Here is a 22421-nt window from a genome sequence, read left to right on the forward strand (position 1 = left end):
ATAATCTACGGCTACCTCAGTGGAATAAGCCAACAGCAATTTGTGTGAATCGGTTGAATGAGCCTTCCTACACCTTCGGTTATTTGACAGTTTTCCAACAACCGTATCCAAATATGGCGACCGCTGTAGCACTCCGCTGCTACATGCCGATATATTCTCACTCCTGGATTACTGTACAGTGCCAATATATCACTCCTGGCTTGGATACCATGTTCTAATTCCCTTGATGGACTTGTATTCATTAAAGGGACATTCCTGAGTTTGCTGCAATTTTTAAGATGTTATCGACTCGCAGAGACTTTTTAACAATTGTAATTACATATCAAATATATTTTGCATCATATAATATCAGTGGCTGTATATTAAACGTGTTTCTGATCGTTCTAATATTTGTACTAGGTTAAATTTCATTTTATTTCCTAAAAAAGATTTTTTCGCACATACGAAATTATTTGAAGACAAAAACCAGTTTGGGCTTCTTACAAATATTAAGTCGAACAGAAACACATTGAATATACAGATACTGATATTCTAAACAAGAAAATATATTTAATATGTAAGTTTAATCGTAGAAATATTTTATTAGTTGGAAACATCTTACAATGCTGCAAACTCGGGAATGTCCCTTTAATTACAAGAAATAACTGGCAACAATCGGCTTTTGGCATTGTAAGCTATGTAAATACCTGAAACGAGCATCTCAATTCCAGTTCAAAGTGGCATGTCACGGAATTACTTGTGCTAGCCACTTTTGTTTCCTTTTTATATAGAGAAGTCTGTGTATTGTTAAGATTTTGTTTGTCCTACATATTTGGTGTGTGTTCCTTGTGCTATAAGTGACCCATCCACCTTGTTTGTGATGTCCACTGTTAAGAACGCTAGTTTCCGGCCCACATGCAGTGTCTGGGCATTCACAACGATCTCCGATCCAAGAGGGGCTGACTTGATGTACCTGTGGAATAGAAATAACTTGAAACCAGATCACCACTAAATGTCATTTGATTTAATTGCAGGGGGTTATGATATAATTTAGAAATGTCGAAGTGCTCATTTGTCATGGATGGGATCTCTGTTGCATTCTCCAGAGAGAATATATCTGAACCTTAAAGGGCCCTTTTGCCGACTACTGTAACAGTTACGTATTAAATATACTTTCTTGTTTAGAAGACCAGTATCTGTATCTCCAATGTGTTTGCGGTCGTGTGATAATGTTTGTAGCAGTCATTTCTCATATTACTTATTAAAATATATTTTGTCGTACATAATAAATTAATGGAAGATTAAATTCAGTTTGGGATACTACAAACATTAGGACAACGGACACCATGTTAATATAGACACTGATATCCTAAACAAGAAAATGTAATTGTAGTCAAAAAGGGTTCTGTAAGTTGTAAATGTGTTAAAATGGCACCAAACGTTAATTGGACCAGGGCATGTTAAAGACTAATCCATCCATCCATGTCCACAATACACAGTGGATGATGCTTCTCTAGTTAGCCTAGCTCAAGTACTCTGCCATCGGAGAGCAAAATGGACATTTGGAGCATCATAACTGTTCAAATGTCTGTCATGCTTTCTTGCGGTAGAGTATTCGGACTATAGACGGTTCTCATGAAGATGACAGCCGTGAGGCGTAAACACGTCATATGGTGTTACAAACTAATCAATAGGAAGCGATTCGAAAGCGTGTTTTAAACTCATGCCCATCCAGGTAATTTTTCAACTTTATGTGTGTACCTGTATATGTATGAAGGATGGAAGGAAATATTTTATTTAACATCGCACTCAACATATTTTATTTACGGTTATATGGCATCAGACATATGGTTAAGGACCACACAGACATTGAGAGAGGAAATTATATGCACCATCCCACAGACAGGATAGTACATACCACGGGTATATGTATGAATGCATGGTGTGTTAAACTAGACAAAAATTGATTATAACATTGTGATTGATAGGACAGGTATCTTAATCAAAAGAAGAGAAATACTATCGTGATGACGTTGATACGGCCGAATGTTTACTTACGATATATTCATGTTGACGCTGACGCCGGGAATATTGTCTGTCTTGGTAAGCAGAGCCATCGTGGAGATGGAGTCCACCAATAACGCCGTGGTACCCCCATGCAGCATTCCACGGACGTTTGTCAGCTCTTGTGTGACCGCAAGTTCACAAACACATTTACCTTCTGCACCATCCACGACTTTAATCTGCAAGGCAGCACAAATTAAATTTATTTAGTTACAAGTGAAAGAACCTAAATATATGGTTGCAAGGACTGTTAAACAGTAGGTGTTAAGTGTCAACCGTGTTGGTATTTGACAAAGAAACCGAACGAGAGGGGGAGGGGAGAAAGAGTGGAGGTAGGGAGTTGAGGATAACGGATCACCTTCCACCAGTCTACCCACCAGTTAGAACAAAACATCTAAACTAAGAACCTGTTGCATGGTGTAGTTCTAGTACCTGCGTCTTTGCAGACATCTAAAGGGCCTTTCTCCTTACCATTGTGTCACAAAGTTCTTTTGAAGCGTGTAATAATAACAGTACTGCATAAAATACTCGCAGCAAAATATTTGTGGTTCATCTCTTTTTGAAGTGGGGGGTGGATGATCAACTCGCTGGTAAAGCACTCACCTGAAGTAGACCAAGGTATTCCTGTATTCAAAGACTGGTTCATATGTACTATCCTATCTGGGTGCATACTACCAAATCAAATCCCATGGACGACAACAGTAACATATGTGGCTAAAACTCCTACCGGCAACGTATCTACCCCTCGCCCTTAAAGTGAATCAGAAAAAACCCGAAGGTCAAGCTGCTCATTTCTGAGATAACGAGTAGCGTCTATGACTACCCTAGTTCCGCACAAAATTTGATTACTTTTTTTTTTTTTTTACAGGTACCCCATACATGTGTGTGTGTGTGGGGGGGGGGGGGGGGGGGGCTGCTCTTCTTTTTGTTTTGTACATAGCCAACTGTTGGAAGATGCCTGCTACTCTCGACTAAGTAAATAGTTATAATAATGTATTATGTTAAACACAGCCATAATTTACAGTGGCTTGACGGGCGGCACAGTGTAAACCATAGTGGTGCAGCTCGAGGTTATCCAATCTAATTAAAATTAGCTCCACTTTAATTACCAGTAAGAACTAATTTTAATCAGATTGGAGGTTACCAGACTCTCCTAAGTTATTTATTTAGTATGTTTTTCTTTATTTCCAAAACATCTTTACTTACGATTTTACGTCAAACCAAACTGAAATTATTTACCAACCCCCCCCCCCCCCCCCCAAAAAAAAAAAAAAAAAAAAAAATCCATTTTTGCAGGAGGATGGGGCGGACTATAGAACTTTATACATTCGTATCCATTAGGTCAGGTAAAGAGTTTAACGTGCGTATATACCACGAAGGTTTCACACACGCTTGTCCTGGGCTTAATCTCTGGCCTTTGCGCCTAACATCATGTCCGGACTGAGAATTTAAACCCAAAAATAAGTTTGACTGCTCGGCCGAAAAGTTTTTAAGGTGATTTGAGCAATTGAACGGGCGCCAAAGTAAAATGCGTTGGACTATTTATAAAAAAAATAAACAAGAATTTTGAAGCTCGATCGAAAAATGTTTAAAGTCCAACTAAGCCCAAAAAGGAGGATACCTGTCCTAGGTAAGGTTGGTCTACTTCGGGGAGCCTGGAGTATCTCGGAGTGACGGCAGCTGTTCCTTGAGTTGGCGCAAGCTCTTGATTACCAGGGAATAGTCGGGGCCGCAGACCGCTTTGAGCATCTTGTGGATCGATCTGTTGTCCAGCTTCCAGAACAAGATGCACTGCCTGTAGGTCCGGTCCCTTCGGTGCGTGACGACTATTCCCTTAGTTCCACCGAAGATCTTGGAGTGGAGCTCATAACTGCTGCCGTCATCCAGTGGTTTCCAATTGGCATTGAGAAAACCTCCCCGTATATTGATGCAGTTGACGGCGAAGTCCACAGATGGCAAGACTCCACTCGTCGTCCTCGGGGGGGGGGGGGGGGGGGGGCTTCCGGCGGCGGCTTGGTCTTGGCTGGCTGGGTGGTCGGTGATGTCGCCTTCCTCTTCGCCGCCGGAACAACAAGTCCATGTGGTGACTCGACGGGAGCGGTCGGTATAGTTGACCGCTGCACCGGAGTCGTCGTCTTTGGGATGGAGGTGGAGGTCGGTGGTGGCACACTCGTCCGCTGAAACACCTGAATGTCCTGGGTGGTGTACGGCCGTTCCGGGGGTGCAGGATCCGCAGGCGGTTGCTTCCTCTCCGGAGAACTCGGTGGGGGCGGTGACACAGAAGGGACCGCCACTGGCGGTTGAGCCGCCAGCTTTGTCCCCCCCTGGGCCGTCCCTAGCATGGGTTTCTTCCTCCTCCTTCCTCTTCCGGTCCCTCCTTTCCTCTTCTGTGGAGGCGGGTCCCCGTACACCAAAGTCACGGTCGCCCATGACCCGGTATACGTGACCCGAAACTCCAACAAAGAGCCAAAGCTGGCTATCAGTCCCCCTAGGTGGGGGGGGGGGGGGGGGGGGGGGGGGGGGCAAGTCGAGAGCGCACGTAGACACGTCTAGTCGCATCGCGAGACAGCTGATTATCCATTAGATAATATTTATCTTGCAACTTGTATAAAAACCTATCCAACACGATTTTGCTCGTTAGATATATTTTGAAAGAACTCGTAAGGAAATGGTATCTCGACGGACACGTATATAGTATTCTTTTCTTGTATTCCCCACCAGGCCTGTATGGGGGGGGGGGGGGGGGGGTCCGAATCCTCCCGCAAAAGTTGAGGTCCACTTTTTTCTCTTTTTATTTATTTATTATACTTAATTGTAACTTTTGCAACTCTCCCATAAAAGAAAGGAATCTTCATGTAGTAAAATTGTTTAATTGTGTATTTTTGCTATATGCTATTGATGACCTCGTAGACTTCGATAATATTACATGTATGACAATGTCAGAAGTTCACCCTCCATCAACCAAAGTTACAACAGAAAGTAATCCTGTTCATGCCTTGATCTCTATGTAGAGATTCAAATCGCCGTCTTCCACATATAGGCTATCAAGCGATATTCTTTGGTCATTTTGGCATAGAAGTTGCTTCATCATGCCGGTTATTTCCAAGTATTTCAAAACGTTTTACGGCCAACATGTAAATGCCATTTTTATGATATGACGCATCAGTGAATGGGATGCAATACCTTTTGCTGAAAACGTTCGAGGACTACTACATCTATACTCTTAACAGGGGATGCGTATGTTGGCGGTGATTCGTGATGATACAATTTTTAAGAAAGTAATGTGTTTCGTTTTTCAAAAATATGTTCATTATTAAAGGAACTGATCATACATGTAGTTCTGACGCATAGACGTACGGGCTCCCTTTTTTTTGTAATGGGGCAGGCTGGTTATTGCCCGAATCTGGACAACAATATTTATTCATATTACCATTACTATGCAAACGACTCGCTACGCATTTGCATATGAATTACAACTAATTTTGCAGGTGGAATGATGGAAATAAATGGTAAAAATGTCTCAGTTTAGCACATTTTGTCCGAATGTCTCCATCATTTTTGTCTCAATTTGAGGTTTTGCTACAGCACTAAAAGGGCAGTTGCCACCACCCCCACCCCCACCTTTTCTGTTACAAATGTCATAATAAGCAATTGTCAATACCGTTACTCGTGTTGTGTGCTAGAATTTCATTAGGCCCTATCTTAAAAAATTAATAAATAAATAAATAACAGTTATAACAAATAGAATTTACAAATTAGTCGAAAGTCATTGTTTTAAAATATCCATTTTTAAGTTCCAAATGCCTGCAAAACGCGAATTAGGCTTTCAGAGAGTTCAAATTTTGCGGGAAGCATACCCCCTGGACCCCCCACCCCCACCCCCCATACATAACTCGGGCGCTTCACGCCTTCAGGCAATTTCATATCCAAAAGACCCCAGCATTGCGCAAATACCTATTCGAAACCTCCCATTCAAAATGCTGGCTACGGGCCTGCCCACACAACCGGGTTTTTTAAAAACATTTTGACATTTATTGGACCTCCACAGCAATAAACATCACAATAATAAATATCGTACTGGAGACGTTTATCTTGATGAACTACACACAACCCGGCTGAAATGTTTACACAGGTCCGTGTCCAGATTTGGTTAGGAATATTTACGTGGTTGGAATTGATGCTGAATATTTACCTTCTGTAATACACTGTCCAACCCACCGGCGTTGACACGCTGTTTAACTATTTGCTGTAGTAGTTGTAAAACTGAGACAGTTCGATTCATGTTATTGACTTGCGCAAAACATCAGTAACACGAGTTTGACAGATCTACTGTACGTGTATACACATTTCCGAACACCACCTCTGCCCAGGACTAGAGTAGTTATTAATGTTTGGACTTACGTCATAGATCTACTGATATAGTTCAATACTGAACCGATTCGGGACAGATATCCACAAGAATCTGTTATCTGTGTCTGTCCACAATAAGGGTGAATGAAAATGTCAGTTTATATCCATTTGTCTCGAGTATTTTTCGACAACCAAACTGTTGTCAGGCAGTGTTAATAAAATACACTTATTTCCTAAATGTGACACCACACCCCTTTACTTAGTCCGAGTACTCTGGCCACAAGTGAGCAGGACGGACATGTGGACAGTTATCATTATGAGAGCGTCATAACTGTTCACATGTCCGTCATGCTCTCTTACGATCAAGGTACTCGGGCTAACCTTTACTTTGATACTGTCTGGGTTTATTAACGATATTTAATCCATACTTGTGGCGTTATACTATTGTTCTAGGTATAAGAATATTTTTTCAAACTCCAACACCTGTCAAAAAATGCTTTTTGTGCATTCAGATTAGGGATTTGATTTCACTACTGACAGAAATTGTACATTGTAAAATGCCTGAATCTTAAAAACAACGTTTATGCATTATATGCATTACTACCAAACAGCTTTATAAGGCTTCAAACGTACCACCACGCATTTTTATATGGATTACAACTAATTATAGGCTATTCATATTGTGAGTACAATCATTCAAATATATGGTCAAACGGTTTCAGGTCAGCTCATTTTGTCACTTGTTTTTGCCCGAAAGAAAGAAATGTTTTATTTAACGCGTCGTTAACACATTTTATTTACGGTTATATGGCGTCAGACATATGGTTAAGAACCACACAGATTTTGAGAGGAAACCCGCTGTCGCCACTACATGGGCTACTCTTCCGATTAGCAGCAAGGGATCTTTTATTTGCGCGTCCCACAGGCAGGATAGCACAAACCATGGCCTTTGTTGAACCAGTTATGGATCACTGGTCGGTGCAAGTGGTTTACACCGCCCCATTGAGCCTTGCGGAGCACTCACTCAGGGTTTGGAGTCGGTATCTGGATTAAAAATCCCATGCCTCAACTGGGATCCGAACCCAGTACCTACCAGCCTGTAGACCGATGACCTACCACGACGCCACCGAGGCCGGAGTGTTTTTGCCCGAATGCGAAGATTTGCTCCAGCACTGAGATGGGTCAGTTCAAACCCGTAGAAACCGTGGGCGAGGGGCTGTGACCCCCCCCCCCCCCCCCCCAGGAGCGATTGTGCCCTACTCGTTCCAGATATCGTTCTTACAGACCTGCAGTTGACCCCTCTCCCCCACCCCGACATGTATGCTTATGAATGGACTCGGAAGTTCTCCCCACTTTACAAATATTAAACAAATAAAACACACGCACAAACTCCCTACCCCACCTCAAACTTTTTTCATACTTTGGAATTTACTACAAATTATTGATTTCTAAGCCGATTGTTTTCTCAAATGCACTAAAAAAAATAGTTTTTCTGTGGTTTTTTTCACTTATACTTTTCTTCTTAGTCCAACCAAACTGAAAATATTTATATAAAAAAACCCCAACATTTTTGTAGGATGGGACGGACTATAGCCATAATGAACACCCACCCCGGTGAAAGACAAATTAATACCCGTCTCAACCCCGCATTGCTGGCATCTTCCAGTGCCCTTGAATGATGTGCATAAACTTCATTGACTAGTATCAATACTTTCCGAGAGAAAACTAAAATTTCTAAAACTTAGCACAGACCTAAACAAATAGTGCAATCTAATTAAAATTAGCTCTACTGGTTAATTACCAGTAGAGCTAATTTTAATCAGACTGGAAATAGTGATACCGTAAACTTGCAGTTTGATAAACGATGTGACGTTTCCAACGGGGCGTTTACAAGTCCTACAACTAATGGAAATATCAACACAAAAATGTAGTTGGAAGTGTCATACGTATATCTTGGCTTTTTTGGTACAATTAACGGACCTGCTTGTTACAACATGCACGTGTGTGTATTTGTTACCCAGTTTCAGCTTTCTCTTACAAATCAAGTTAAAAACTTTTATTTATGGACCATGAATGTTTCAGATATTTCCTGATGATGATTTCATTTCAGTCACAACAATAAACAAATCACCGAATTAGCTTTATTAAAAAAATATATACACGATCTTGGGAAAAACGCCAAACAACTGGTCAGCTGGTGGTCACATCACAAACAGCAAGTCTCCAATTCTTAACACTATTGTTAAAGAATGCAACATTTGTTTACATACTTACATTACCACACCAACGGAAAGTCTATTTTAGTTTATCCCAGTAACTTTTCATTTCCTTAAAGCTGCGGATCCTAGTTAGTTCACAGTGTAAATTTGGCAGGGCTTGGATCTTACGGATTTGTTACCTACATCAGGTTTTTGACCCAGAAGAAATGCTCACCTATAGTAAGTTTAAATCTGCCTACAGCTAGTCTAAACTAGTAACTTTTGAAAAAAATAAACACAAAATTAAAAACCAAAAATCATCCCTGCAATAATTTTGATCCAGTAGCTAAAGACTGCCATGGGTAAAGCCCCTGTACTGTGGCAATTCATATCCCAGCAACACCAACTGTCATCAGTGTCACTGTCAAGTTTGAGTTGTAGATTTGTTTACCATTAACATACACATTATTTACAATATTTTGCTCAAATTATCGATGTTTGCCAATCCATCGTGGTACTGGTCATCCTGGGTTTTGTGAAAGCTCCAAACTAATTTTATATGCAACAGAAAAGACATGAGCTTTAACTGAAAAGACTGTAAATGTATATATGATAGCTCAAACATTTTTCTAACTGTAAATGTATATATGATAGCTCAAACATTTTTCTAACAAACCATATCAAGTTTTATTTAACATACTATTGTTAAAGCAGTAATCTGGAGAATGTCTTTATATTTAAGCATTTAGAATAATAGTAGATTATCCAGTTATTCTTCCTGTGATACACAATTATATTCAACTTCTTTGGGCTGACATCTCCAATCTTAGTCGCCGTTAGTCATAATGGAACAAGGACAGTACAAGTTTGACTGTTTAATTAAGTTATCACACAATATTTATTTCTTGTATCATATAGTGGATGATATTCATTCACAGTAAAAATACAGAGTTTATTAAGAATAAAACTGTGTTTGTATTGTGTGTTACTAAATAATGAGACAGTACGACTGCAGCTTTAAAATGTATTTGATTTACTTTATAAAAAAATTAGACCTCGGACACTACTGCTGTTGAGTAGAGTGATAAATAATAAAATTTGGACGGAGTGTCATCTATCACATGGTAAAATGGAATGTATGAAAGTCACTGATGTTTTCATCCATGCAATGCGTTGCCGTTCACGGTGACTTTGTGTATGGACACAAAATGATCATATCCCGATTCTATCACAACACGCAGTGACAGGGCCCGTCGGTTGCCTACTTTAAAATCTTCTTCCTGTAGTTGGGAATCTGTGGCTTCAAATTCTGTAATAAACAATTCATAGTAATTATTCATTTTATTAAATTGATGATAACGTTTCCTGTCTAATTGGTAAGAAAGTGGCCTTATTGTAAATAATATTGATGAAACATACAAAGTACTGTGATGTCAACACTAAGTGAGACAGATTATGTCTGTGGTTCAGTGGGTTGAATGGTATTTTTCAAGAAACGTGGTTTGTGTTAACCTGTTCAAAAAGACTCTTTGCTGCTAACTTAAGCAATAAGCTGATGTCACCGAGTTCTCCCCCTCCCATTATACCATGTGTCTCCCCACTTCACATATCTTTCCTACAGGCCCAAGGACTAGTGCTCAAAACATTACACTGTATTTAAGTTTAGTTTTGGGTAGTTTACTATAAAAACAAAACTAACGTACCCCTTTCATTAAGTATTTCAAATTTGTCTTCAACATCATGTTCACTTACTTCCAATCTCATCTTTCGAACTGTAAAGGAAAAAGTTAGAAACCAATAAAATTTAACACATTTATCAACAAGCAAACTTTGTGGACCATATTATATAAAGTACATAAATAAACAATCTGACTTTTACACACTCTCCAGACCCAGTGTATTTGTGTGGAAATCTTTGAGTCCTTCTCAACATCTGCATTGTTAATTAATAATAATACCAGCACCAACCATATATACGTCGGACAGAATAATTATGGGAAGAATGTCTTCAATACACTGATGTCACTAGTTAATTAATAATAATACCAGCACCAACCATATATACGTCTGACAGAATAATTATGGGAAGAATGTCTTCAATACACTGATGTCACTAGTTAATTTAACCAGTTTAAATTTGGTGGTTTTCTTCACTGCTATTCCACTCTATGTATGCAAAGGCCCCAATATCCCTTCCTCCTTCCAGTGTATATACTTTGTCAGTTTGTGTATGACCCAGTGCTAGATGCTAATGTGCAAAGTATGTTAATTAAATGATTGTGCAAAGCACCACACACCCCTCCCTTCCATACAAGCACAATTTCACTGTAAAACAAACAAAAAAAGAAAACAAGAAAAAAGAAAAAGAAAAGGTCAAATTATAAACTGTACTAAAATCAGAGTTTGAATTTTACCAAGTGCTGTTGTTGCCCTCCTTAATTGCTGTTGTGCCCTCAAAATCAGACAGCCAAAAACATGCTATGGTACCCTAACTGGTTTGCCACCAATCCCTTCACATACGGTGAACTATTTTTTTGGCCGAGAAAACGTGACAGAATATAAATTGCCTTTGTGACCCTCTTTTGAAGGAAAAGTTTGCCTTGGTGTCCTAATGTTTGTTATTAAACTGTAGACAACACTTGTTGTGTCCCCTCAAAATTAAAATTTGACCCTTGCTAAAATGAATACATTGTGCAATGGTAGCTTCAGTGTTCGAGATTAAAAATTTTGGGCAGTATCCCATTTGGATACTAACATTTCCAAATCTGGTATCCCACCTGAGAATTTAGTATCCCACTTAAAATGAAATTCATAAATAACATCATAACAAACTTAGACGACAATGTTCTCGTTCCCAGTCTATTGCTACGCCGCAATCAAAATCGCGGAATTTGTGATATTGACAATCAAACGGAATCAGCAAAAAGATTTGCTGCATCTATTTTTGAGTAATATTGACATCAATTAATATTTAGCAGTAATCTACAAGTGTTTCTCAGATTACTGATGATAGGGGGCGAGACGTAGCCGAGTGGCACATCGCTTGCTCGATGCACGGTCGGTGTGGGATCTATCCCTGTCGGTGGGCTCATTGGGGCTATTTCTCGTTCAACCCAGTGCACCACGACTGGTATATCAAAGGCCTTGGTATGTACTACCCTGTCTGTGGGATGGTGCATATAAAAGATACCTTGCTGCTAATCGGAAAGAGTAGCCCATGAAGTGGCTACAGCGGGTTTCCTCTCTCAATATCTTTGTGGTCCTTAACCATATGTCTGACGCCATATAACTGTAAATACAATGTGTTGAGTCATTAAATAAAACATTTCTTTCTTTTTACTGATAAAACCTACCTGTATGAATTTTCTGCACATGTGGAATCAATACCTCAAATAAAATTTGAAGTGAGAAAACATCCAACAAAAACAATAGCGACTTAGCGGTTCCCAGTCTATTGCTATGCCACTATTGCTCCAGTGTAGCATTAGACTGGGTACAAATTGTGTGTGTGTGTGTGTGGGGGGGGGGGGGGGTATTGTTATAGCATTAGCATTAGACTGGGTACGAGCTCGAAAATACTTTTACTTAACTTACCAGAAAATGACGACTTACTTTTTTTTTTTTGTGAAAACTAAAAATGCAGGATTAAAAAAAAAAACCCAACATTATATGGCATCCCGGTGGGATACTGGGTTCTTGAAGTCTGGTATCCAAAATTAAATTCTGGTATCCCTGGGATATCGGGATACCACCAATCTCGAACACTGTATCTTTGCTGATAAGGACATCTCCTGCATGCAACTACTTACAGGAAGAATCACGACCCATGAAAATACATAAATAAAAGAATGAATGAAAACCAAGGTACAACACTCGGTGAGAACTTGCTTCATCGTTAGGATTCACTCGTCCTCACAATCAATCTGGGACAATTGGTTCCATTGATGCTGTTGCTCAAACTCACCATTATATGAAGATATATGAACCTTCTCAATAGTCATCACTGTTTCAAACTTGATGATAAATTCTTGTGGAAACAGTCCAGTAGTTGTCCAAAAAGTTTCTGTGTTCCTGTTAAAATATAATACTAGTATATAATAACTTGTTAGTATTTTAATATATAATACTATTCTAATAATAACTTCAGGGCATAAAATTTGAATTTTTCAAACAATGGAAAGGTTCTTCATGTAGTTTTAGTGTTTACACAATTTGTTTTAGTAGTTCAGTGTTTATTTTGCTGGAGGAAGGAGGAACAGTACTATGGCTGAAACTGAGGACAGTCCTTTTAATTTTTGACTTTGTATTACAGTGATGCCAACTTTGTATCATCTGCGATGCTGATTTCAAATATATACATATTATCTTTCTCAGTCAATGTAGCCCCATTCTCTTATTATTTTCTTCCAAAAAGTTATAAAATTAACCAACATGTCTTTTTAGATTTTCTGACAAAGGATTACAGCTTTTGCACAAACGATCATCGTTTCTGTTGATATTGGTTTTGCATTACTGACAGATGAATGACAAAATCAATGTCAAATTTTATGCTCTGAACTTGCTGATATCATATTTAGGTGCACAAGGACAGATGATCAATTCCCATTAGCGGTAGATTAAAGAAATGGGGTAGGAGGATGCAGTGCCCCCTGCCCCACCCCCCAGTCTTAGTTGTGGATTGATGACAAGAACATGTACCGGTAATATGATGTATTAACTTTGTATTTTCTGTAACAGTGCATATGTTGCGAGATGTTGTTCATTCAGTCTTATTTCCCATTCCAACTTGTATTCCACAACTGGTATTAACTACATAATTATGATACATCTGGACAGCAGGCACAGATGCAGGATTTTTGAAGGGGGGGGGGGGGGGTCCAAATGTGATGAGTGGTCTCTCCTTTTACACACTAAACACAGCACACCTCTTACAGCCGAACAAATCAAGCTCGAAATTACAAAAATGGGGGGGGGGGGGGGGGGGGGGGGGGGGGGGGGGGGGGAGGGGTCTGGACCCCTGGATAAATAATCACAAAAATAATTAAATTCGGTAAGTTCACTCTAGTATTAAATTGAACTACAGTTTAAAAATAACTGGCACTAATTAATACTATTTTAAACCATAAAATGCAATGAAGTGTAACGAATTACTCAATTATGAACTTAAAATATTCACGAAAACAGATGTGTTACACACAAAATGAAATACTATACCCGTCTAACATATTTTCTGGAGGATATTTATCATCGCTGGATGTAGCTAGAATAACTGATGCACCCGCACTAGCAAGCGCTACATCAAACATCTTTTCTTTCTTTTTTTTTTCAAAGTAAAGTTGTAGCAAACCTTGAAGTTAACACAAATTTTGTTATAAACAAATATGCGAATTAGAGTGATCTCCCCTTGCTAAAAATTGAACCATTTGTTTTGCGCGAAATTCAATCATCCAGATATCGACGGTGAAACTGAATGGAACGAGGTGGCGTTGATAAAACGTGGTGTTAAAAGTATATTGTTAACGGCGCTGTTTGGTCGTTTAGTTAACATTTGTTTTACAAATATAACACCACCACTAGAGCACATTGATTTATTAATCAGGGGCGTAGGAAGGTGTGTGTGTGGGGGAGGGGGAACACATATATATATCGCCGCAAACAATGTCCGGTTTTGAGGGAATTCTGGTTTACAGAGGTTCTGGTTTTAAGAGGTTTCACTATGTATATATATATATATATATATATATATATATATATATATATATATATATATATATATATATATATCTCAAAACCGGACCCTCTGTAAACCCGGACCGGACATTTTTTGCGGCCCCCCTTTTAAATATTGGTACAGAAGAGAACCTCTCTAAACTGGATACCTTGTTACCGAGGGTGTCCGGTTTAAAGGAGTTTTACTGTATATATATATGTATATATATATATATATATATGTATATGTATATATATATATATATATATGTATGTATATATATATATATGTATGTATATATATATATGTATGTATGTATGTATGTATGTATGTATGTATGTATGTATGTATGTATGTATATATATATATATATATATATATATATATATATATATATATATATATATATATATATATATACATACATACATACATACATACACACACACATATAAAAAATATATAAACCATCACTGCTGCTACAAAGTGGGGGGCATGTCCCCCTCCACTTCCTACACCAGTGTAATCATTGATACTTTTGGATACTGTCTTAGAGGAAACCCGCTATATTTTTCCATTAGCTGCAAGGGATCTTTATTTATGTGCACTTTTCGTAGACAGGACCGTGTCACCTTTGATATACCAGTCATAGGGCATTGGTTGGGATGGGGGGTGGGGAGACCTAATCGGAGAATGTTTCCACATAGTTCCTTAATTAAAATAAACCTCAGGGATAACCAGTTGTGGTTGTCAAACAGTGTATATGTTAGACGTCTAACAGCCAGTTTATTAAACATGTTAGAGTTTATAATTTTATGTTAGACATCTAACAGCCAGAGTTGACTACATTGGGGTGGGTAATTATTCTTTGATCACCTTGCATATATCCACCAGTATCCAAGGTGCTAGTGTAACAGCCAGACTTTAAAATGTGCTGAGATGTCATTATTTAAACATTTTGTTTGGGTCAATGTTTTTATACTGTAGGCTGTTTAGTTTTTCATGTTATTTTAGTTTGTGGATGAATCACCATTTGTCTTGATGTTTTCTTTGTCTTTTACATTGTAGATCTGCCAGTAGTTGAAAGATTTGATTTTCACTTGACTTGTCCCAACAGTGCAGACAATGGGACTCAATGCTCTACCTCCTAGCAGTCCTACATATTTAAAAGCATGTTCCGTCACCCGACTTGTTGACTTGTGCATCACATATGTGGCGAAAAACTTGAACTATGTTGAATCATTTGTGGATTTCCCTGACGGGATTGGTGAACAAATATTTGCTGTGGCTGTTTCACTTGGCGTGTTTGGGGAGCGGTCCCGGAGTGAGGTCACCAACATGAGTCTGTTCTCGGACGCGTATGGTCAGCAGGTTCTCAGTCACTTGAATCTGTCACAGAATCACCTGGTTGCCAATAACTACACCGACACCATCTGTGTGTTCACAGGACTGACGGGGCTCGACCTCGCATCCTGTGGTCTTGGAGACGATCACCCTTTGATTGCCGCTGTAGCAAACATTGACAGGTATACCTGCTAGGTTTAAAAATAAAATGCACTATTTCTCTTTTCTCAAGCTGCTTAGAAGTTCGAACCTTCACTCGGCACCAATGCAATTATTAATATATGTTATTAACATTAATACAAATTTGCAATTTGTTAAATTGAAAAAGGCTGATTTTTGTATTGTGTAAACATATTGAGTGCTTCAAAGCACGTTGGTCTCAAAGCTGTTTTACAAAATTATATCTTGGCATGATTTCTCAAGTTTGGTATAATCAGTAGCACAACCATGGGTTTTTGGGTTCAGGTTGCAGTTTTGGGGTGTTTAGTTAGTACTATATCCGATGGAACAAGTAGAGTTCACTATGCAGCACAAGCATTATGAGTACTGCTAAAGCAATACATGTCCTCTACCAAACTCAAATGTTTTTCGTATCTCCTAAATTCAAGGGCCATACTTCTGTGACATAAAATCACCATAAAATTTAAACTTGATATGTAACAGTACACGATAAAGGTATATACAAAATTTCATATCAATATCTTCAGGCATTGCAAAACAAAAGTTTAGAAAACAAATGTTTATATCTAATAAGTTCAAGGGCCATAACTCCATCAAAAATATCTAAAATCACCATGAAAGTCAAACTAGATCTGTAACAGTACATGATGAAGCTATACACAAAATGTCAGTTCAGTATCAAAGCTTTCTGAAAACGCCATCCGGGAAAACTATATGTGGGACAGATGGACGGAAGGACAGAGATGAACCTGTAGACCTCCGGTTAGACCGGTAGGGGACTAATAACATCCTGCACAATATGCAATACGGCATAGCGCCCATCCAGTACTAACAAAACCCCCAGAATCCCCAACCAGAACACATGGCAACAACTTCATAGTCTGAGAATCTTTTATGACTTCTGCATCACCAGTTTGATAGTAATTACATGTTCACGTACATCAAAATTTTAAAACCATGTAAACATACTCCAAATTGTATCTCTGTACAACACGGAGACCATGGTGTAGTTAAAAATTGAGGGGTACTACATACATGTACTAGTAATGTCAATGAAAACATTTTGTCATCAATCTGATTAAAATCACCTCCACTGCATAATAACGAGTGGAGCCGATTTCAATCAGACTGGTTTCTTTGTGTATAATGTCATTGTTATCTGCCTTCCACGTTACATATCTGGGATGGGACGTAGGTGAGTGGTAAAACATTCGCTTGATGCACGGTTGGTCTAGGATCAATCTCCATCAGTGGACCTGTTGGGCTATTGCTTGTTTCAACCAGTGCTCCACAACTGGTGTAACAAAGGCTATGGTATGTACTATCCTGTCTGGGATGATGCATATAAAAGGTCTCTTGCTGCTAATTAAAAAGAGTAGCTCATGAAGTGGCGACAGTGGGCTTCCTCGCTCAATATCTGTGTGGTCCTTAACCATATGTCTTACACCATATAACCGTAATAAAATGTGTTCAGTGTGTCGTTAAATAAAACATTTCCAATTACAAATCTTGACAGTTTGTTGCTACTTGGCCTGCGGAATAATGCTTTAAGTGATGAAGGCATTCGGAAGATGACATCACCAATTCGGATGTTCAAGAAAGGTCCCTTGAATCTGCAGAAAATAGATATTTCAGGTACCTAGTGTCATTGATAAACACATTGCATACGAGAATCAAAATATAATGTTGAGAACTGCAAGTAGATAGGGACCTGGGTTCAGTAAATACTAGTAACCAAACTAAAGTAAAAATTCTAATGGACAAGTGAAAAAATATACTTGTTCAACTGGCCACCTCTTTTTTTCACTCACTTTTTAAAGAAAGAATTTATTTTCCATTTATCTAGATGCTACATGTCACTGTGTAGTTTCAAGTAACTAGCTCAGTCTTATGCCAGTTTTGCTTTTAGTTAGGCCTACCCTTATTTCATCTATTTTAAATATCAAGTACCATTATAAAATAAACCCGAGATTTTCATCTTATTTATGAACATAAAACCAAATATTCTATTTTTGTGTGAAATTTGTGAAAACATTGTCAGGATAAATAAAACAGCTTTACTCGCCCATAGAAAAGAAGTCTGCTCATGACTGGAGTGAAATTATATTTTCTTGAGTAGTTTATCCTTCTAAATTTTATATTTGATAATTAAAAAAAAAAAAGAAAAAAAGTTTAAAACTTGAATGAGTTCTTCACTATGGGTGAGTATCACTGTTCAATTTATATCTTGACTGATATATTCACAATTTGCATGTAAAAATAGAAAATGTTTGTCATTTCCAGTTTCTTTTTATGTCAGGCCAAACTAGAATTACTACCAGAATAAACACTTAAATATTTAGCTGAAAACGGTTTTAATCTATTGTCATAACCACCATCAATATTGGAGGATGAATTTTACCCACCCTTCACAGATTACTGGTGTGCTGTATTCATACAAACAGCCCAGATGGAAATTAATGTGTACATATTATATTGATGTTTTACAGGTTTAGAACAGAGGTTCATGTATACTGTCCTGGGCAAACGCCTCTAGGACAGACAGGTGATTAGTGGTATAGTATGGGCGGGGCCACTGGGGCGGTTGCCCTGGGCACTAAATTCTGGACTGGTGGAAGGGACTCTGGGAGTGCCAACGGTCTACTGGTTTGGGGGCGCAATACTTGCCTTTCCCCAGGCACTGGCAACACACGCTACGCCACTGGTGATTAGTAAGAGAAGTTAAAAGTATTAACCTTATACTTGACCAAGCACGACAACCAGTACTAATGGATGTAGGCAGTAATTACCAGCAGTGCCATCTCTTCATTCCATAACACAGTTTGCTAAAACACAAACACAGATTTAATTCTACTGCAGTAATGAGTTTGATAATGTAACTATAATTACCTTTGTATTCCAGACAACACCCAGATAACAGTGAAGGGCGTGGTTTACCTCAGGGTGTTCACCCAGCTGCAAGTCATTGATCTGAGCGGGACTTCTGTGAAGGTTTGTACCAGTGTTTACTGAGAAGGTAACCACCATCAATATGCAGATCCAAGGGCAGGATGCTGGGGAAACCTACCCCACTAAATTCAAAGTTCCCAGAAAAATCCAGTGTTTAGCAGATGTATATAAGGCCAAATAAAAAAAATAGTATTTCCGGTTATCTGACCAACCTTAAAATTTTTGGTACCGTTTTTGCCAACCCTAAAAAAAGAAGAAAAAAGTTCACATGCTGATCGACAAAACAGTGAGAGAACAGCATTTGTTTGAAATGTTACTTTATTGCTCTTTGCCAAGACCAGTTTGATAGAAAAGTTACAGCCTACCTACTAACATTGTCTTCACATATAACCAGAACCACAGAGTTTTATTTGGCTTTATGCATTTATTGTTTTGTATTTCTATGGTAGAACAGCATAAAAACAAGCATTTTGAGAGTACTGCTAAAAACAAATTTTCATATCTTCTAAGTTCAAGGGCCATAACTCTGTGAAAAATGGGTAAATTGCCATGAAAGTTAAACTTCATCTGTAACTGTACTAACAGTACATGATAAAGCTATATACGAAATTTCATTTGAATATCTCAAGGCCCCAAAAAGAAGTCTGGAAAAACAATTTTCACATTGCCCATGTTCAAGGGCAATAACTCCGTCAAAAATGGGTAAATCGCCATGAAAGATCAATATCTCAAATCCTGCTGCATAAAACATTCGGAAAACATATGTGGGACTGACGGAAATGAAACCTATAGTCCCCTCCGGTTGGACCGGTAGGGTATTAATAATACATGTTAGTATGCTTTTAAATACTGCAAGTGCCCAGGGTTTCTGTCAGGGGGTAAAATGGGTATGGGGCCATACCCAAATTGTTTTGCATATTTCATTTTTTAAAGTTAACTTTTTGACAAAATTAATTACTCTTATTAATACTGTACGATTTTCTTAACCGTAACCCTAAACTTAACCCATTTTCTTTCTGGGGGGAGGCCTTGCATACCCACAGTTAACTGTGGTTGCAGTCAATTCCATAACAACGTACCCACAAATTTCTTTCTGGCAGAAACACTGGCCTTTTTCAAACCCTGAACACTGGAGGTACCCATGTTAAACATTGTATTCCTTACCTAGAAGATCCTGCACCTGCCCCTGGATCACATTTAATGTTATAATGCATTTAAAGTTTTAATATGGCAGAGCTTTGTTTGGTACCCTGTTCAGGCATTCCATAACTCCAAAGAAAACACAATGTGTCAAAATGACCAGTCAACTCAAATTGGTTTGTAACAAGAATTGTTGGGAAATCAGCCGACACTACCTTCTCAATAATAAACAGCTTGGTGATGTCGGCAAACTTTTGGAAATGGGTCGATGTGATCCAATTTATAGTCATTATAAATTATCAATGCAATTTGTGTTTACAGCCTTTAGAAACGGCAGCATTTGAAGAGGAAATGAGATTGGTACAGTTAACGGAGAAAGCATCAGATGCACCTTTGTTCGAAGTTCAAACAGAGGGCTGGGCTGCTACTGTCATAGAGGCGTGGATCCAGGACTGCCAAAGAAGGCAGAAACTAAATACTTCAAAACCAAAACGATTAAACTTTTGTAAGTACACAAAGTCAGGCTGCATCATTGTTTAAGATCCAGCGTTTATTTTTTACATCAATGATATTTGTTTTCATTATAAGTTAAATATTATTACAATTTTTGGTGTATTAAATATTTATACTAAAATATGTATTCATTAAAAATACATTTTAGCTGCCATTATATTATAGCAGCAAACATGCTATAACAACAAAAGTGCCGTATATTTTGTTTTAATATACATTACTGATGAGTAGCATGTGGATTCATGTGATGAATAACTCCATCCATTACAGATAGCAGAACATCGAGAGGCATCAATCAAGATATAAACTCCGATAGAGCATCTTTTCAGACTCTGGCTAAGACGTCTGTATTAGTTCTTACAAAACAAAGTACTGCTGGTTGTCATCAACAGAAAACCGATGTCAGTGTCTTGTCTTCTCAAAACTGTGTTAACTTAGAAATGAAAGAAATGGACTGCTTATTCAAAACCACAAACAGAACTGGGTCAGTGGATTTTGAACAGGTCAAACCAAAAGTGTTTCTTTCTAAACATCCCTGTAAAAAGAGGAAGCAAATAGAACTGAAAGACACTGGAGACTGCGATGATGAAGACATATTGTTGATAGCAATGTATTCTGGTTCAGAAAACAGAAAACAGAGCCGCTTCGCAGATCTCTTTTGATCCAACTTGTTTTTATTCCATTTTTATTTCAACGAGTGCAATAAAACTTTGATTTATTTGATAATTACTCACATTGTTGATAATTACTCACAATAGTAGTGTTCTACAAATGTTTGAGAAAGTCACCAGCCCTCACAGAAGCTTTGGCTAGTGCCCTATGTATTGTAGTAATACAGTTGATGATTTACACTGGCAGGACAGAAGCTTTGGCTAGTGCCCTATGTATTGTAGTAATACAGTTGATGATTTACACTGGCCAGGACAGAAGCTTTGGCTAGTGCCCTATGTATTGTAATAATACAGTTGATGATTTACACTGGCCCTCACAGAAGCTTTGGCTAGTGCCCTGTGTATTGTAGTAATACAGTTGATGATTTACACTGGCCCTCACAGAAGCTTTGGCTAGTGCCCAATGTATTGTAGTAATACAGTTGATGATTTACACTGGCCCTCACAGAAGCTTTGGCTAGTGCCCTATGTATTGTAGTAATACAGTTGATGATTTACACTGGCCCTCACAGAAGCTTTGGCTAGTGCCCTATGTATTGTAGTAATACAGTTGATGATTTACACTGGCCCTCACAGAAGCTTTGGCTAGTGCCCCGTGTATTGTAGTAATACAGTTGATGATTTACACTGGCCCTCACAGAAGCTTTGGCTAGTGCCCCGTGTATTGTAGTAATACAGTTGATGATTTACACTGGCCAGGACAGACGACTAATGGATTTGTTGAACCCTGAATAATAGCAGGGACCCTTTCAAGAGAAGGAAGGAAGGAAATCTTTTATTTAATGACACACTCAACACATTTTATTTATGGTTATATGGCTTTGGACATACGGTTAAGGCCCACACAGATATTGAGAGGAAACCTGCTACTCATTTCGATTAGCAGCAAGGGATCTTTTATGTGCACTATCTCAGACATGATAGCACATACCACAGCCTTTGATATACCAATCGTGGTGCACTGGATGGAGTGAAAAATAGTCTAATGGGCCCACTGATGGGGATTGATCCCAAACCGACAGCACATTAAGCAAGCACTTTACCACTAGGCTACGTCCCACTCCCTTTTTAAGAGAAGTTCATGAAACTAAAGAAAAGAAAAATTGGCATACTATCATTTGGTTTGTTAAGTGTATGTGGTGTTCACATACTCCACTGTTCAGACACACAAGTCTTCATCACGAGCAAAATCAAGGCAAGCTGAAGATCACTTTGATGAAATGTGCCATGCAAGAACTCTTAAGAGTTTCAAATAAAATGTATTGGAAAGTATTATTGCAGGATGTTCACTTTGCCACTCCTAAAGCTTTCCAGGTGAGAGCA

At 38.5% G+C, this 22421-nt stretch overlaps 3 protein-coding genes across 3 annotated transcripts; 1 reads left to right on the forward strand and 2 right to left on the reverse strand.

The window, feature by feature from the left end:
• Positions 1 to 564: 564 nt before the first annotated feature.
• On the reverse strand, positions 565 to 4027 carry LOC121375541 (acyl-coenzyme A thioesterase 13-like). Its single transcript, XM_041503042.1, has 3 exons — positions 3757 to 4027; positions 2038 to 2222; positions 565 to 952 (listed from the first exon to the last, which is right to left on the reverse strand). Exons 1-3 carry the CDS (start codon positions 3790 to 3792, stop codon positions 787 to 789), a joined length of 387 nt encoding a protein of 128 aa, XP_041358976.1. The 5' UTR covers positions 3793 to 4027; the 3' UTR covers positions 565 to 786.
• A 4493-nt stretch (positions 4028 to 8520) lies between these two features.
• LOC121375672 (intraflagellar transport protein 25 homolog) lies at positions 8521 to 13978 on the reverse strand. Its single transcript, XM_041503243.1, has 4 exons — positions 13806 to 13978; positions 12556 to 12662; positions 10295 to 10363; positions 8521 to 9900 (listed from the first exon to the last, which is right to left on the reverse strand). The coding sequence occupies exons 1-4, from the start codon at positions 13895 to 13897 to the stop codon at positions 9749 to 9751; spliced, it is 420 nt and encodes a 139-aa protein (XP_041359177.1). The 5' UTR covers positions 13898 to 13978; the 3' UTR covers positions 8521 to 9748.
• Positions 13979 to 14010: 32 nt separating this feature from the next.
• On the forward strand, positions 14011 to 21153 carry LOC121375671 (leucine-rich repeat-containing protein 42-like). Its single transcript, XM_041503241.1, has 6 exons — positions 14011 to 14099; positions 15370 to 15827; positions 17342 to 17460; positions 18728 to 18816; positions 20236 to 20419; positions 20698 to 21153. Exons 2-6 carry the CDS (start codon positions 15427 to 15429, stop codon positions 21087 to 21089), a joined length of 1185 nt encoding a protein of 394 aa, XP_041359175.1. The 5' UTR covers positions 14011 to 14099; positions 15370 to 15426; the 3' UTR covers positions 21090 to 21153.
• The last annotated feature ends 1268 nt before the right edge of the window (positions 21154 to 22421 follow it).

Source organism: Gigantopelta aegis, chromosome 6 (assembly GCF_016097555.1).
Source record: "Gigantopelta aegis isolate Gae_Host chromosome 6, Gae_host_genome, whole genome shotgun sequence".
Lineage (NCBI taxonomy): Eukaryota > Metazoa > Mollusca > Gastropoda > Neomphalida > Peltospiridae > Gigantopelta > Gigantopelta aegis.